Source organism: Nannobrachium achirus, assembly GCF_963921795.1.
Source record: "Nannobrachium achirus genome assembly, chromosome: 15".
NCBI classification, from domain to species: Eukaryota; Metazoa; Chordata; class Actinopteri; order Myctophiformes; family Myctophidae; genus Nannobrachium; species Nannobrachium achirus.
This window is the reverse complement of record NC_137822.1, coordinates 24,475,086-24,490,686: the sequence shown is the minus strand read 5'-3', so window position 1 is coordinate 24,490,686 and position 15,601 is coordinate 24,475,086. Positions and strand designations below refer to the sequence as shown.

The following is a 15,601-nucleotide window of genomic DNA, read 5'->3' as shown; positions in this document are numbered from 1 at the left end:
AATAAACATTGGGCAGAAAGTCCCAGGTTAAGACCAGCAGAGAGTCTGTTCACTCCTCATGCAGACAGACAGGGTGGGATTAGTGTCCACTCAGCAGCTGTCTGTCTACCTGTGCTACTGCTCTCCTCCCTATCGTTTTCACTCTTCCCACTGGTTTCGTAACCCAGGTCCTGCAAATCCACCTGCACGCACTTGTCATCTTGCTCCAGAATCACTGCTGGAGGCAATACATGTCAGGTTAGGGCCCAACGCAACGCGTTTCTAGTACCCATGCATTGGTTTCAACAGAACCACACCTCAATGTAATGGCCCCTATGGCTATTTTTCTTTTACTTTGCGGTGCAACACTTTGCTGTTGAAAATCTGTTTACCTGTCAGGCTTTAGGCAGAAATTACTTTGTTTCTATAGATTTAAAATAATAATTAAGGCTGGGACTTTAACTGATTAATTGCGATTAATTAATTACAGAAAATTAACGCGATTAAAAAAATTAACTCATTTTAATCGCACTTAGTTTTTGCACCACAGAACCTTCAGTTTCGGGCATACCGATCATAGCGATGCACCAACCAAGAAGAGACAACAAACGCAAAGGGAGAAGTAGCCGATCAGAGCGCTTTGCTTGGCCCAGTGGATGAGAAATTTAGATTTCAAAAACTCACTCATTGACGCACTCGTACAACAAAATGTGTTTTACTTGAAAAAAAAGCTTCTCAGGTCAAATATCGATGTGCGATTAAAATGTGATTAATTGTGATTAATTAATCACAGAGCCTGTAATTAATTAGATTAAAATTTTTAATCGCATCCCAGCTCTAATAATAATATAATAATAATATTCAACCATGATAAACAAGGATTCACAACACTGATAAGAACAATATCACCCCAAGAAAACAGATTATTTTCCACCCCATGTCCTATATTAACCCTCTCATCCAACTCAGAATAATACTTTAATAATACTTTATAAAAGAAATAAAAAAAACAGTGGCAGAAAACATTAGGCAAACTTAATTAATTCTAACACATGCAGCATGCAGTATGTGCTCTTACAAGATGATGCTGGCACTATTTTTTGTATGCTTTAACTATTCACTCAAATCGAAGACGGCACACAAATGAGTCTGCCTTCGTGTTATTGCAATACCAATACACGGAACACAGACACGCCATTCCATTTTTTATACAGAATGGGTAGAAAATGATAAATGATACAAACACCTTTCTCTGAGCCGTTTCCTTACCTTTTTGTGCAGTTTCAATAGAATGTTTCCTGGCCGAGTTGTGCAATGTGATAATGGACTGCGCGGCGGCTAGTTTCTCCTCCAGGCTCTTACAGGTTCGCTTCTTGTCCTTCAGGGCCTTCTGGAGAGTCTCTAGCTGAACCTGGACATTATTTGGTGGCATCTCCTTGGCCTGCTGCACTGTCCGTTGAGCCACCATCTCCTCTCTGTGGTCCAACTCCTCTTGTAGGGACGCCTGAAGGTCAGCGATCCTCTGGGAGTGATCGTCGAAGGCCTTGTGGAGGAGGCAGAGGTTTCGATGAAGTTGGGTGTCCCCCAGACCTTCCCTCTCCTCTAGGGCGCCCTGGAGCCTGTCTAGATGTCGCTGCAGCTCAGAGCTGGTCTGGGCCGTGGCGGTATGATTGGTCCAATATGCCGCCAGAGAGGCCACAGCACATTCTGCCGCACTGAGACAGTCAGACAGAGACTCGGTCTCCTTCTGAATTAAACTGTAATTTATAGAGCTTCCCATTTTCCCATTTAGTCCCTTTGACTCCTCTTTTCCAACTCCAGTATTGCTGGAGTCATGCCGTGTGGCAGTGGCCTCTGCACCTCTCAGTCTCTCCTGCAGCTCAGCATTGATTTTATTCTGCTCCCACAGCGCCTCCTGCAGGGAATCGACCTGTCGCTGCAGTTCAAGGTTATGCCCCAGAGGATCTGCCGATACCTCTGGGCCACTCCCATCCAGAGAGACATTGACCTGTCGGAGAGCACTTTCTAACCTCAAACACAGTTCATGGGTGTCTGCGTTGTTTTCTGTGGTGTCGGACGAAGATGTCGATGCACTGAGCGATGAGATGGCCTTTTCTGCCATGTTCAAACACTCAATCAGCTGGCTGTTGAGTTTCTCCTTCTCCTGTAAGGCCTTCTGGAGTTCCATGCATTGCCTCTGGAGAGCAGCATCTGAGACGCCAAGGCCAGAACCTGTACCTGAGTCTGACCCGAGTCCACCCTGGCTGTCCAGGGTGCAGGCGGTCAGATATTGAATTTTGGAGTCTGCAGCCTGCAAGGCTGACTGGTACCGACGGTTGAGCTGGTCCTTCTCCTGGAGCTGTGCATGGAGGTCCTCAAACTCGGCCAGCTGCTCCTCTAGCCTGTTTATCAGAGCCTCCTTCTCCTGGCACTCCTGGTGAAGAAGAGCCAGCTGGAGAGGTGAATCTGGCTGGGTCTGGTCCTGAGTCTGTCTGCAGTCGGAGCTGGCGTCAGACAGTGCTGGGCTGCTGCAGCGATGAGTGGATCTGAGGTCGGATCCAGGGGAAGGGATGAGACGGTCTGCGTCATTCGAGTTCTGGTCGGTCCCACAGAGATGATCCGGATGTAAGTAATTGTGTGTGTCAGGATTCAAATGGTCTGAGCCCTGCCCTGACTGCTGCTTGTGCTTTGCAGACACTCTGCTACTGCCGTCCTCCGTTCTGTGTTTCACAAGGACTGGCAAGCGAGATCTGACACCAGCCTATGAAAGGCAAAAGAGAAAAAAATATTATAGCAGGCTTAGAAAAACAATGGACACCATTATAATGAAGGAATGAGAACTATAGAAGACTTTTCTAAAATAACGTTTAATGTTTTTAGCAATGATAGAGACCTTTCAAATAAGCTGTGTGCATTATCTCTTATAGTGCATACCAAAAGAAATGTAATACAGTATATCCATTCCTATCAGTGAATAGAGCTTACCCCATGTCTCGTAATGTGCTGTGGGTGCATGATGTGTGACTGGCGTTTAGCGTGTTGACTCTCTGGGTCCTTTGCAACGCTGGTGTCATCAAAGTCCCCATCTGGAACTTCACCAGAGTTCCTCTCCAGCTGCTCCTTTAAGAACTTGATGACCTTTCGGTGACCTTTTGCCTCCGCCCGGAGCCTCTCCACGGTCTTCTTCAGGTCCCCGGACTGACCGGAGGTGTCACCGATGTCCCCTGATGTCCCCGAGCTGTCTGCGCTCTCTTTCTCTTTACATTCTTGAGACTGTTCTTCCTTGAGGAGACCTCTCAGCTCCACATTCTCTGACCTTAGTCGGAGCAGCTCCTCCCTGCAGGACATTTCAGTCAGTTAAAGGGGAAATAGCCAAAATTCAGCCACTAGATGTTGCACGTTTACAACGGCTCCATTACACATCAGGTTCACTATTTCCCCATGACATGTATGAGGCAGTGATCAGGTGGTGGTGTGTGTGGGGGAAGGGGGGGGGGGGGGGATACATTCCCAATGAAAACACATGGATATTTCACAATCGTAATTGCTTTAGCGGGGGAACCCTCCACACATTTTTAAAAGCTCTGTGGAAGTATTAGGGTTATAATAAAAGCAGAGACACATTTCTCCAGCTTACCTAAAGCCGGAGGCTGATGTCACCCCACAGTCAGCCAGGACAGATTTAAACAATGTTCTCTCTCTGTTCTCCTCCTCAAAATCTCTCCTGGAACTGTCCAAGGTGTCATTGTGAAGATTGCCATACTCTCCATTCGGGCTGTGGTCACAATCTGCATCAACAAGCTGTTTTCCAGACCAAACCTAAAATGGAAATATTTTTAAGAAAAGAAGCAGCGGCAGCAGCAGGCTATTTGCATTCACAATTTGTTACGACCCACTAACGGGTCCCGGCCCACTTTTTGGGAAACGCTGCTCCATTTCATACCTGTTCCAGAATGTTTTCTGTCTGGCTCTCTTTGTCCTGCACAGAATGGCACAGCTTGTCTCTCTTCTCTAGCTGCTAGAGAGAGTAATGGGATGGGAGGCGAGGGTGACACACATGGCTTTGTAAAAGAAAAGTCAACGACGCAACAGAATCCATAACAGATGCAATGCACAGCAACATCAGAATGGTGTGATGTGTCTAATGTGGCATGATGGGAAAGAAACACACGTTCATGGGACAAAGAGAAAGGAAAACAGGGACTGGTTAGGAGAGGTGGAGGAAAGAGAACGTCTGCTACTGACAAACAATGCATTGGTTAGAGAAACAGGACATATATAGTACTATGGATAAGATAGGCAGTAGTAGGAGACAAGACCATTTAAAACAAGCATACGTGAAGGTCAAAGGCTTAAGACAGGGGTCTTCAACGTTTTCAGGCCAAGGACCCCTTGTTGGGAGAGATGAAGCTCACAACGCCTCGCAGCGTGAGGCGTTGTGAGCTTGTAGATCTACTATTTTTGGCTAAAGTTCTCAGAATATGGACAATAGGGTTCAAGTGGTTAATATAAAAAGGGAGAAAAAAGTTTCTATCACACAAAGATTTGGAGGACCCCCTGTAGTAACTCTGAGGACCCCCTGTTGAAGACCCCTGGGTTAGAGAAACAGGACATATTGTACTATGGATAAGATAGGCAGTAGTAGGAGACAAGACAATTTAAAACACGCATAGGTGAAGGTCAGAAGGCTTAAGAGGTTAGAAAGAAGGAAGTGGAACAGGATATGATCCAGACAGGAGCAGGATGTGACCCAGACGACTCTTCTAAGGTTTCAAGTATGTATTCTATTTAATGCAAGGCCGATCAATACAGAGTTGCTTTAATTATAAAATAAAGAGTTTAAAGAGTTCAACATTCTACCGACTGCAAGTTTTGTGGGCTCTAACCTGCTTCCCAGGACTTGTGTGGACCAGGTTTGGGTCATCTCTGCTGAATGAGTCATTAGTGGTCCTCTCTGACAGTGATAGTCTCCTCTGCAGTCTGCTAACATATTCCTGTAGCTCCACAATCTACAGTAAGGCATAGAATACATTTAAAACATTTACTGTATTTACAACCATCCTCATTGTCCTCACTAAATATTAATGACAGATACTAGCATTACAGTAGACAAAAATGGCAAAATAGAAAATCTACAAGCTCCCGACGCATTGCATCATGATGCCTTGGGAGTTTGGAGAGCTCCCTAGCATCTCTATTTTGGGGTGAATATATGGTCAAAACAGCAGATCTGCAAGCACACAATGCGTCACATTGCGATGCATTGTGAGCATGTAGATCGTCTATTTTCGGCAAGGACAGGGATGCCAGGTGCTTAAAATGGAAGAGCTCTTACCTTCTGTCTGAGCTCCTGCGTGGAGAGCTCAGACAAGCCCCCCTCCAGGCCCTCGCCCACACAGATGCTCATGTAGGACGTCTGGTCTGCTAAGAAGCTCCAAGTGTCACCTAAGGCACAAAAGAACTGGTCACAGACTAAACTAAAGCAATATGAATTATTGAATTATTTAAAATGCTTGAAATCATTAAGAATTTGAGAGAACTGAGGCACCTATAGCTCCTATATCTCTCTCTCTATGTATAAGCTCAGTAGTCTTGTGGTTAAAGTGTCTGTCCTGAGACTGGGAGGGTTAAATACCCAGTCCCGAGTCATACCAAAGACTATGAAAATGGTACGCAAGCATCAAGGGTTGGATTAGGGATAGGTTCCTGTGACCAGGGTTCCCACACATCTTTACCAATTAATTTCCAAAACTTTTCCAGAATATTTAACCCGATTTCCAGGACTATATAACAATAATTCAGCTCAATAACGAGTCGCTTACTCCTATGCGCAATGCCCAAAGACAGGTAGTGTATGTCAGTGGTTCTCAACCTTTGCAGGCCGTGACCCCCGAAATAATCATATTTGAAGAGAGTTGAGTTGATTTTGTATAACACGGTTTTATTGTGAAAATAGCCGATCTACATGCTCACAACGCCTCGCAACGCGAGGCGTTGTGAGCATGTAGATCTGCTATTTTTCACAATTTCTGCCTCTAATATTTGACAATTTGGCCAATGTTTAATTTGTCATTTCAGTATTAACAAAATCATTAACGAAAGACAATGCATAGTTATTTTTTCCAGGACCTTCCAGGACCCTTAATCAATTCCAAAACTTGTCCAGTACTGGACAAATATTTTTCTAAATTCAAAATATTTCCAGGAATTTCATGACCGTGGGAACCCTGTGTGACATACTAGCGTCATGTCCAGGGGGTGTACTTGTACATCAAGCTGCCTCACGCTATGGAAACAGGAGACAGCCACGTGGCTCGGACCCCATTAGATTTCCCATTATTATTGTTATTCAGTGGTATTACTACTTTCCTATCGTACCAGTGTCATTAGCTCCTCCTACTCCCCCTCCTCGGTTCTGGATCGCTCCCAGACGGGCCTGTAGAGAAGTGTTCCATCGCTGAGCGTCTTCAAGCTGATGTCTCATGCTCTCCAGCTCTCTGGGATCCACCACGTCCACACCTGAACAAAATATGCAATGTCACCAATGTCGCCAATTGTTTTTAGCACTGCAACTTAGTGTTGATTTCATCGACTAACACTATGACGACAACATTTTAGTTTTTTTCACTGAAGAAACCAAAGAAAAACTAAATGAAAACTGACTAAAACTAAGACTACATATATTGAGAATTTCATAAACAAATAAAAACTAAAGTGTTAAAGAGGGACTAGTGGAGAAGAGATCCCGTAGAACTAGTCTTAGTTTTCAAAAGACTGACTAAAACGAAATCAAAATTAGCCCTCAACAAAATCAACACTACTGCCACTAGAGGTGCTAAAAACACAGATGTCACACATGCAGTGGTTTGTGGTGGTCCAGTCAATGGAATGGTTATCTAATTATATAATCGAGCTATGCGTCCGAGAAGTGGCATCAGATTGCACATGTTTAGTAAACAGATCATAAATAGTCCAGCACGATGTGGTCACCTGCATGAATTGAGAGCCCACTCACTCTCTTTATAACTAGCTACATGCATCCTCTGTCATATGAGGAGGAATGTGTGCGAGTCACAGTCAGTTACTTACATGTGACCCATTTATATTGTACACGTGCCGTGGCTAATATTAGACCAGGGCTGAGGTAGAGGATGTACTTCATACAAAAGAGAATGTACAGTACTTCATACAAACTGTTGTGCTCATGGATGTGCATGAACACACCTGCAGGATCACAACTGAAGTGGTTTGGCATACAGCCTGATTAATACCAAACAAAAACACATGGATAATGTGTTTTGTGACAATAATGTGCCGTCAATTTACAGATTACAGAAGTAAACACAAGTGTAATTCTTGTAGATTTGCCAGACTGAAAACGGTACCGGTATTTTAATTATTATTTCACAATAATCGTTATTTGGGGGGAAAAGCTATAATTTCATTCCACACCTTTTAAAAATCTGTGGATTACTGGATTAAGATTTATCGCTTTCTTTTGACACTGAAAGCAGAGCTATTTTGTTATGGATTAATCCATGCAGATGATTGGATGATGTAGAAAGCAATGGCAAGAGAGAAGACAAGTAAGGAGGGAAGGAACCAGGTGCATGCTGGGTAACACACAGAAACAAAGAATATGTCTTTATCACCAAGAAACATTAGTGAACTTGACACGCAATGACATTGACAGACATTTAGTGTTTGCCTTCTGTGAGGATGCTACTATTAGCTAGAGTTCCATCTGAACTAAAGCTTTTCACACAGGCTATGGGTTAAGTGACGCCTGTGTTCATAGAACTCGAAAGACATAACGTAACTTGAATTGCAGTTTGTTTTAAATGCCAGTCCCCATCTGCACACGTGTACGGTACTGTACCTTCTCTGAGCTGAGCTCTTTGGATCTCTCTCTCCAAGTCGTCTCTCAGCTCCTCGTTGGTTTTGATGCCGTCCTCTAACTGCTGCCTGAGAAGCTGAACGGCTGTCAGCTCCAGCTGCAGGGCATGTAGACGCTGGGCACTGCAGAGCGCACACGCACACACAGGGGATATTTAAGCAATATTACATGGAGAATGTGTGCTTTACCCTGTGATTATTGGCACGCCAGTGATGCGGTCAGGAAACGAGGTGAAGCTGAGTTCCGCGAGCATCACTGAAGTGCCACCCTCGAGTGTAATATTGCGATTATACAACAGTTACCAATCTGTCACAGAGGCACCGTGTCACCAATAAACACAGCTGAGCTGTCAATGCCTGTGAAGTGGGAGGAATTCCAATAGGATATATGTTCCGTCGTACGACCAGACAAAATTAACAACATACTAATAAGGGTACTGGCTGTTTGTTCTCTGGTGGGTCTTTCTTGCAGGCTGCTGTTGTGTTTTGGTTTTACTTGCGCCGGGAGAGCACGCAAGTAGGGTGATGACAAACCATATTTGGCTACAGGGCCAGCCAAGGCGCAAGATGGCACCTTGACAGTCTAGTTTTTCCTTCAGTGGGACATCGCAGCTGTGCCATATATGGTTTAATCAGGTGCAGAGTGATATATTAATGTGATTAGGTCCTGAGCGGTCATGCTGGTTTGAAGCAAGGGTAGATACCAATTTCAACCAATCAGATTGCTTCGTCGGAAATACCTGTTGTATAATTATACATCTGTGTATGTACAATCCTAATCATGTTAACAACTTCAGTGCCATATGCAAAGTGGGACCTCTTATATTGCCACCAAAGGGTACAAAGGGTTAAAAAATAGTGTGCACGAATTCGTGCACAGATCATGCACTACGCATGTGCACGCTTTTCACAGCTTTCAAACAAAAAATCTGCTTGGAAAACCGTTCAGGCATTCAGGAGATAGCAGCCCTTATGTTTTCTTCAAATGTAAACAAACATGGCTGCCATGTTTGAAAGATGGGGTTGGTATGGGGGTTAAACATGCAATTTCACGATCGCGATCATGCCTAGTACATAAAAAAAAAAAAAAAAAAAAAGACGATTGGCAGGGAAGGCCATAGTTAGACGATTTTATTATAGAAATTGTCTTTTTGGCACTGTAAGGGTTAAATCGAGTAAAGCCTGACCCATACATCACACGACACCGGCATGCGTCATCAGCGTCGAAGAAAGATAGCTAACCTACAAGCTCAAAACACGTTATGAGCTTAGAGGTCTGCTATTTTAGGCGAGCGACACCATCGTGCAACTGAGCATAAATAGGCCTAAGTGTCTAGCAGCCATACCTGTCCTGCTCCTTGACGGTTCTGACCAGGCTGGAGTAGAGCTGCTGCTCGGCTCTCAGGGCTCTGTTCAGGGCCTCATGCCCTTCTTGCAGGGATGTCAAGTTTGGTAGAGCCTGGGGAGACACGTGACTCCAATCACATCAAGGCCAGCATTTTTACTGTCTGTGTCTAGACGTTTCATTCCATTTCTCCTTAGTAGTAGGTCTGAGTAATTACTGATTCTTGGATTCAGTTTGATTTTAGTTATTGTATAGAAAATAATGTGTGAATGTTAATGAATACAGGTTTTTATAATGTACCTCTTGCTGGCCATCTCCACCTATGATGGTTCTCTCTCTCTCAGGTAGGCCAGGTAGTGATCTATCTATCCCAGCCCTGCAGGCCTGGTCCTGTGTTTGGCTGGTGTGACTGTCTCCTCTCTGGCCAAGACGCTGATGGAGGGCCTACCAGGACACAGAAGAAGCACGTCCTTTCAAAAGACAGCTACAGCAGGTCAACAATGTCAAATGTAGTGAGCAGAAGCACTCTTTGTCCAAGTTAGAAGATGTCTTAATGAAGAGGTGCAACAGTTAATCAAACAAATCGAATTATAAAAAAGAAAAAGCCCTTATTCTTGTGCGACACTGGTGTATGATGATGTATAAAACAGGGCTTATGTGGTTAATAAGAATAATTGATTGTCGATAACAAATCTATTAAAGAAGGGAAACTTCTAAAAATATTAAATTCATCGGAAAGTAAGAAGATAACCGCCAAGGACGACTTAAGTCGTCAAACAGTTTTTCAGTGGTTTACGCTGGATGAGTGAGTGATCCCAGGAATACAAATCCCAGAATATAACCGGATCCCAAAATGTTACACTCTGCTCCATGTTATCAGATTTAGAAAAATCTATTTATCTTGGATTCTTTTCCCAGATTGCATTTTTTGGTCAAAACAAGCTTTTATATGGACCCTAACTAAAGAACAGATGATGACGGATACATTAATTATTTTCTGTGTGAAAGAAAATACCATGTGCTTCTTGTTTACATCCTGGCCACATGCCGGCGAAAATAAGGTAAAAACACTGAAACACTGTGGCAGAGACGGATGGATTAATTAATTAATACCTGGCAGTTGATGTGTTAATGTGTGTGACTGTCTGTCGATGTGAATGAGTGTCTTCTTACACTGATTATCTCATCCTTGGTTTCCAGTGTGGAGGTCAAGGACTCCAAGTTAGCAGCCTGACCTTTATTGGTCCCCTCCAGTTCACTTAAACTCGACTGAAGCTCTGCCAGTAAAATCTGCATAAAAAAAAATAAAGCAAATCAGGTAGCAAGATTATAACAGAACAAAAAGCACAAAGTATACATTCATTATGGAGACGAGAAGTTAATGGTTTGTTACTGACCTTCAGTTCATTTTCCCTCTTTAGTGATTTGTTTAGAGCTTCCGTTTTCTGCATGAGCTCTTTTTTCAGGATGACAATGGTTTTCTTATTGAGTGGAATGTTCTCCACGTTATCTTCATTATTCCTCCTGGACAGATCAGCTTCAGCGTCCATGAAAGAAGAATTTAGAAAGTAAATTCACAAACCTTTCAACATATTGTCGCTATTTTGGGCATGTCATTATAGCAAAAATATATATAAAAATTGTGAAAACAGATATAAAGGCTCACAACACATCCCGGTATGAGCTTGTAGATAAGAGGTTAACCATTATGGCTATGATCAACTTCCACTTGGAAGGTATTATTGGGTACTTCAGGGTCTCACCTCCGCTTTCTTCCAGCCTCTCCTGTAGGATCTGAATGGTGTGACGGAGCTCCAGGACTTGACTGGTCTCCTCGTTATGCTGCTGGCTTCTGTCCTGTCCCTGGCCATGAGCAAGCAGCTTCTGCACAATTGTAAAGACAACACAATCTAATGTAGTTAATAACAGTCAACAGACCTTGTCTTTAAGTGAAATACATCCAAAAATATAAAAACAATTAAAAACTAGACTAAAAAAATAGTGGAGAAAAGATCAAATGTTGCGCTCTGAAAATAGCATATCTACAAGCTGTAGATCGGCTATTTGCAGCATGCAACCAAGTGTAAAATCTGGCATTTACGACACCATCAAGAACTGCCAAAATACATTTTAGTCAACAAAATCTACTGTAGATTTAGTCGACTAAAAATGTTATGGTATTTAGTTGACTAAAACTAGACTAAAACCAAAATATTTCAGATGACTAAAATATGACTAAAACTAAATTAAATGATATTCAAAAGCCTATGACAAAAATAAACCAAAACTTGCTGTCAAAATCATCAACACTGCAGTGAACTCACATTGATGAGGCTTTCTTTTTGTGCCAGCTGAGCTCTGAGCTCAGCGCTGTCTCGGTGAGCCTCCTGGGCTGCCGTGGAGCTGTGCTTCTCAGCGGTGGCCAGCTGCTGCTGGGTCTCACACAGCTGCCTCCTCAGCTCAGACAGCATGAGGTTGTGGTGCTCCGCAGACTCCTGGGAGGAGAGGACAGAGAACACATGAGGAGGAGAACGAAAGGATGACCGACTGCTCAGAGCGGTGTTTCCCAAACTTTTACATTTCGAGGTCTCCCCTTAACTCTGACAGTATACTCCATTTGTATACAATCGGAGTTACAGACTTGTATGGGTCAATTTAGACCCATATAATGGAATCAACCTAATCCACCTAGAGATCAACTGGTGTAGAGCAGTGTTTCCCAAACCTTTTAGCCCGTGAACCAAAAGACAAACTTTATGCCTCCCTTTGACCCAAACTAGTGAAAATTAATTTGATTTTTTTCATCAAATACCTTAGAAAAGAAATTGAATTGTTGAAAAGTTGTGTTTTTTTTTGTTTTTTTTGTTTTTTTAACTAAAATCCTTTGAAAATGTTTAAGAAATTAAATAAACGTAGGAAACGAAAAAAAGGGGGATGTTTACTTGCGACCCATAAAAATTGGTCCGCGACGCACAATCAGTGATGTAGAGAGTTAGCATATAAATAAATAGTGGGGGGCACTGCCTGCCACCGCAGCAGCAACTTGGGGAGGGAGAAAACTCCCATACCTGCTGGGGGAAGTAAAACAATGTGCAAACACAGCAGCAAGATTCGTGAGCTGCTGTGATAAGAGAAGGATATCAAATGGAACCCAACCACCTTAAAAACCATTGTATATATCACTGCTCTGCCTGCACGTTACCGTGATGCATGAAAACTGTTTTCACCTGTATATATTTTGTTCTGATTGTATTGTATTGTATTGTGTACATTTCTGCTTTGGCAATGTAAACGTATGTTTTCTCATGCCAATAAAGCACTTTGAATTGAATTGAATTGAGTGGCCACCTGGGAACTAGGCCTGTCCTCTAAAAATCGACGAATCGACGCGTCGTTTTAAGCCCCCGGAATCGACGCCAATTGTTTGAGTCGAGCCGTCAAAAATATATAATTTTTTTATCACACCAGTATACTGTGGTGCGGTATGAGAGCGCTGGACTGTGACTGTCATGTAATTCTTATTGAGTCCATACTTCCTACTACTTGTAAACTAGACTTAAAAATAAAATCAGTTCACGTGACTTGAAAGTTGCCTTGATCATATAACAGGGAGCTCTTATTTTGAAGTTACCCGCTTGGAAAGGAAATGCGTCGACGTGTTGTTATTCTACTTGAGAGCTGGCCAAAGAATCAGCAGAGCCAGCGCGATGCGCTTTCACTTTCACTGCCGTGGGTGTGTGGTGGTTGGACTCAGGCTGAGGAATAGCGACGGGCGAACTGTTTTCTTTTTATTATCTCGCACCAGATCGGCAACATAGCTCTTTTGATACAGCAGCGGTGCTCTGAGAAAATACAACTTGTGGAAATAATACACGACATGCTGTCAAAGAGATGCATTATTCTCTCCTCCGTTGTTCTACTCTGCTCCACAATTCACAATTACGCACGGCAAATTACGCACGGCTGGACGCAATCTTATCGTCATTAATGTCCAGTGTCCACCGCTATCATGTCTCAATATGCACGGTAGTTCATGGATCTAATTCACTTTAAAGGCTTAAAACATATTGCTGTTTTATTGTATTACATTGACGTGGTTTAAAAGCTTAAAGCACCACTTTTTTTTCTTTTTTTTGAGCGGTGGTCACACCGTCTCCATAGCGTGGCCGTGTGTGTATCCGTGTGTGTGTGTCTGTCTGTCTGTCTGTCTGTAGCCTGTGGTGTATGTAGCCTGGCTGCTATACCTTTTCTGACCACACATGTTAAGGGAGGGGCGCTGTTGTTCAGGCCAGCTAGGCACACTCACACTCACACACACAAATACACACACACACACACACACACACACACACACACACACACACACACACACACACACACACACACACACACACACACACACACACACACACACACACACACACACACACACACACACACACACACACACACACACACACACAACCGCTCAGTTCACACAAGTGTGATTTTCTTCTTTTTTTTACATAAACGATTCGTCGACGCGTCGGATTAACCCCCGCGACTCGGATCAACTTGATAAATCCTGCGTCGAGGACAGCCCTACTGGGAACTAGAAGGTTCCATCCCCAGCTCCCCCTGGCGTCATGTCAAAGTGTCCTTCAGCAAGACACCGAACCTCTAAGTGCTCCTTAGAGAGGTTCAGCAGGTTGGTGCCTGCATGGTTTTCCTCCACCATTGCTGTGTGAATGTGTGCGTAAATGAGTGAATGTAATGCACACTGTAAAGCACTATGGATAAAGACGCAACAAATATACAGTACATTTTTAAACACTTTCAACCTGGCATCTCTATTTTTGGCATGTCCTTATCGGAAACATTGACAGGAATTGACAACATAAAAAGGCGAAAATAACAGACCTACAAGCTCACAATATTTTGCGACACACTGCAAGGTTGTAGATAGGCTATTTTCACTACTGCCGTGGTTAAATGAAGGGTTTACCTTGAGGAGTTGGTCTTTGCTGCTAATGGTCTTCAGCAGTCCTTCTACAGCACTCTCATTATCTGCCACCAGCCTTTCTCTGACCTTCACAGCCTCAGCCAGCATAGCCTCTGTCACCTTTAACCTCTGACCCATTTGTTCAGCCAGGTCCCGGGCCTGTGTCTGTGACTGGCTCAACATCGCTGAAGTCATTTCCTAGAAACGGACAAGGAGGGAGGAAGCAAGCTGTCAGCCCCTTGTAATAAAGGCACGTTGAAGGTTAAAGTGTATTGAGATGACAGAGGTATTACAGAAGAGCAAGTTATTACTTTGACCTCGCGCACCCAAATACACCCAAACTTTAGAGGGCTTTCCTTTCAACGGTGTTGTCTGGTCTATTGCCACAGCATGTGGGAATGTGCCCTGACTGTGACAGACAGAGCAGACCATAGAGAGTACTTCTAGAAAATAAAATATTTTTTTTCAGAAGGAGTTTGCGTTGAACTTTGCAATCAATCTTTTGGGCATTATCATAGGTGACATTTTCTAATATAGCCGATCTACAATGACACTCATGACACCAGTATAAAATAGGGCTTGAGTGGTTAAATAGCAGAAAAATCACTACTAAATTTCCCTTCTACCTCCATGTCCTTGGTCTTGCCCTGTAAGGAGAGCTGTAGCTGGTTGATGATGGAGTCCTTCTCCCTTAGCGCTCGGTTCAGGTTCTCCTCCACATCTTGCTTGGCTCTCTGAAGGTTCTTCAGTGTATTGGCAAGGTGCTGCAACTCCACATCCTTCTCCTTGATCAGACTGTCAAAACTCTGCATGAAAAAGACAAGCAGAGTAAAGTTGAAGACATATGCAGTGTAGGCAGTTGGAGCTTGTGAAATAAAGTCAGACTTTGGACGAAATCGTTTCTTGTCTCAGTGTCTCCGCGTTACCCATTATAGCTTTGATGATGTATAATTTGTAGGGGTGACACGATACAAGACTTGATATTGGATTGACGATAACGATACAATATAACAATACTGATGTGCAATGCACACAACCCAACTATGTCCGTAGTTTAAAGTTTTTCCAATTATCATCAACCTCGAATATGCATTAAAAATGTAAAGTGCTCGTACATTGAAAGGTACACGGTTATTGACAGAATAATTCCACTAGTAATGCTGCTAGTATGTGATGTTCGTGTGCATGACAATAGTGTGTGCAATGTAAACAATACAAACAGCTGCTGGAGTCTTAAATGTACATCACTCACTTGGATATTATACAGTGGAGTTTATTTTGATGCTATAGCAGTGTGATGTTTGTGTGGATTGCAACTTCATGTTGCTATATTGGGACACACGGATGTCCCAATATAGTATTTCATCTTTTCTTGACAGTATTTATATCACAACATTCTC

General features: G+C 43.2%; 1 protein-coding gene across 8 annotated transcripts in view; it reads right to left on the bottom strand.

Moving 5' to 3' along the window:
- cdk5rap2 (CDK5 regulatory subunit associated protein 2) overlaps positions 1-15,601 on the bottom strand; it is a 54,903-nt gene that overhangs the window by 18,121 nt on the left and 21,181 nt on the right. For 5 of the 8 annotated variants that reach the window (XM_080743905.1, XM_080743908.1, XM_080743909.1 and 2 more), the window contains exons 17-33: positions 14,828-15,007; positions 14,205-14,399; positions 11,545-11,715; positions 10,984-11,104; positions 10,618-10,757; positions 10,394-10,510; positions 9,521-9,664; positions 9,222-9,334; positions 7,859-7,998; positions 6,358-6,498; positions 5,315-5,424; positions 4,866-4,988; positions 3,923-3,997; positions 3,617-3,798; positions 2,965-3,316; positions 1,249-2,740; positions 110-217 (exon numbers count right to left, since the gene is read on the bottom strand). In XM_080743905.1, coding sequence (XP_080600031.1) covers positions 110-217; positions 1,249-2,740; positions 2,965-3,316; positions 3,617-3,798; positions 3,923-3,997; positions 4,866-4,988; positions 5,315-5,424; positions 6,358-6,498; positions 7,859-7,998; positions 9,222-9,334; positions 9,521-9,664; positions 10,394-10,510; positions 10,618-10,757; positions 10,984-11,104; positions 11,545-11,715; positions 14,205-14,399; positions 14,828-15,007 — 3,904 coding nt within the window. The remainder of the gene's footprint in view (positions 1-109; positions 218-1,248; positions 2,741-2,964; positions 3,317-3,616; positions 3,799-3,922; positions 3,998-4,865; positions 4,989-5,314; positions 5,425-6,357; positions 6,499-7,858; positions 7,999-9,221; positions 9,335-9,520; positions 9,665-10,393; positions 10,511-10,617; positions 10,758-10,983; positions 11,105-11,544; positions 11,716-14,204; positions 14,400-14,827; positions 15,008-15,601) is intronic. The other 3 variants (XM_080743906.1, XM_080743907.1, XM_080743912.1) reach the window with 3 other exon arrangements.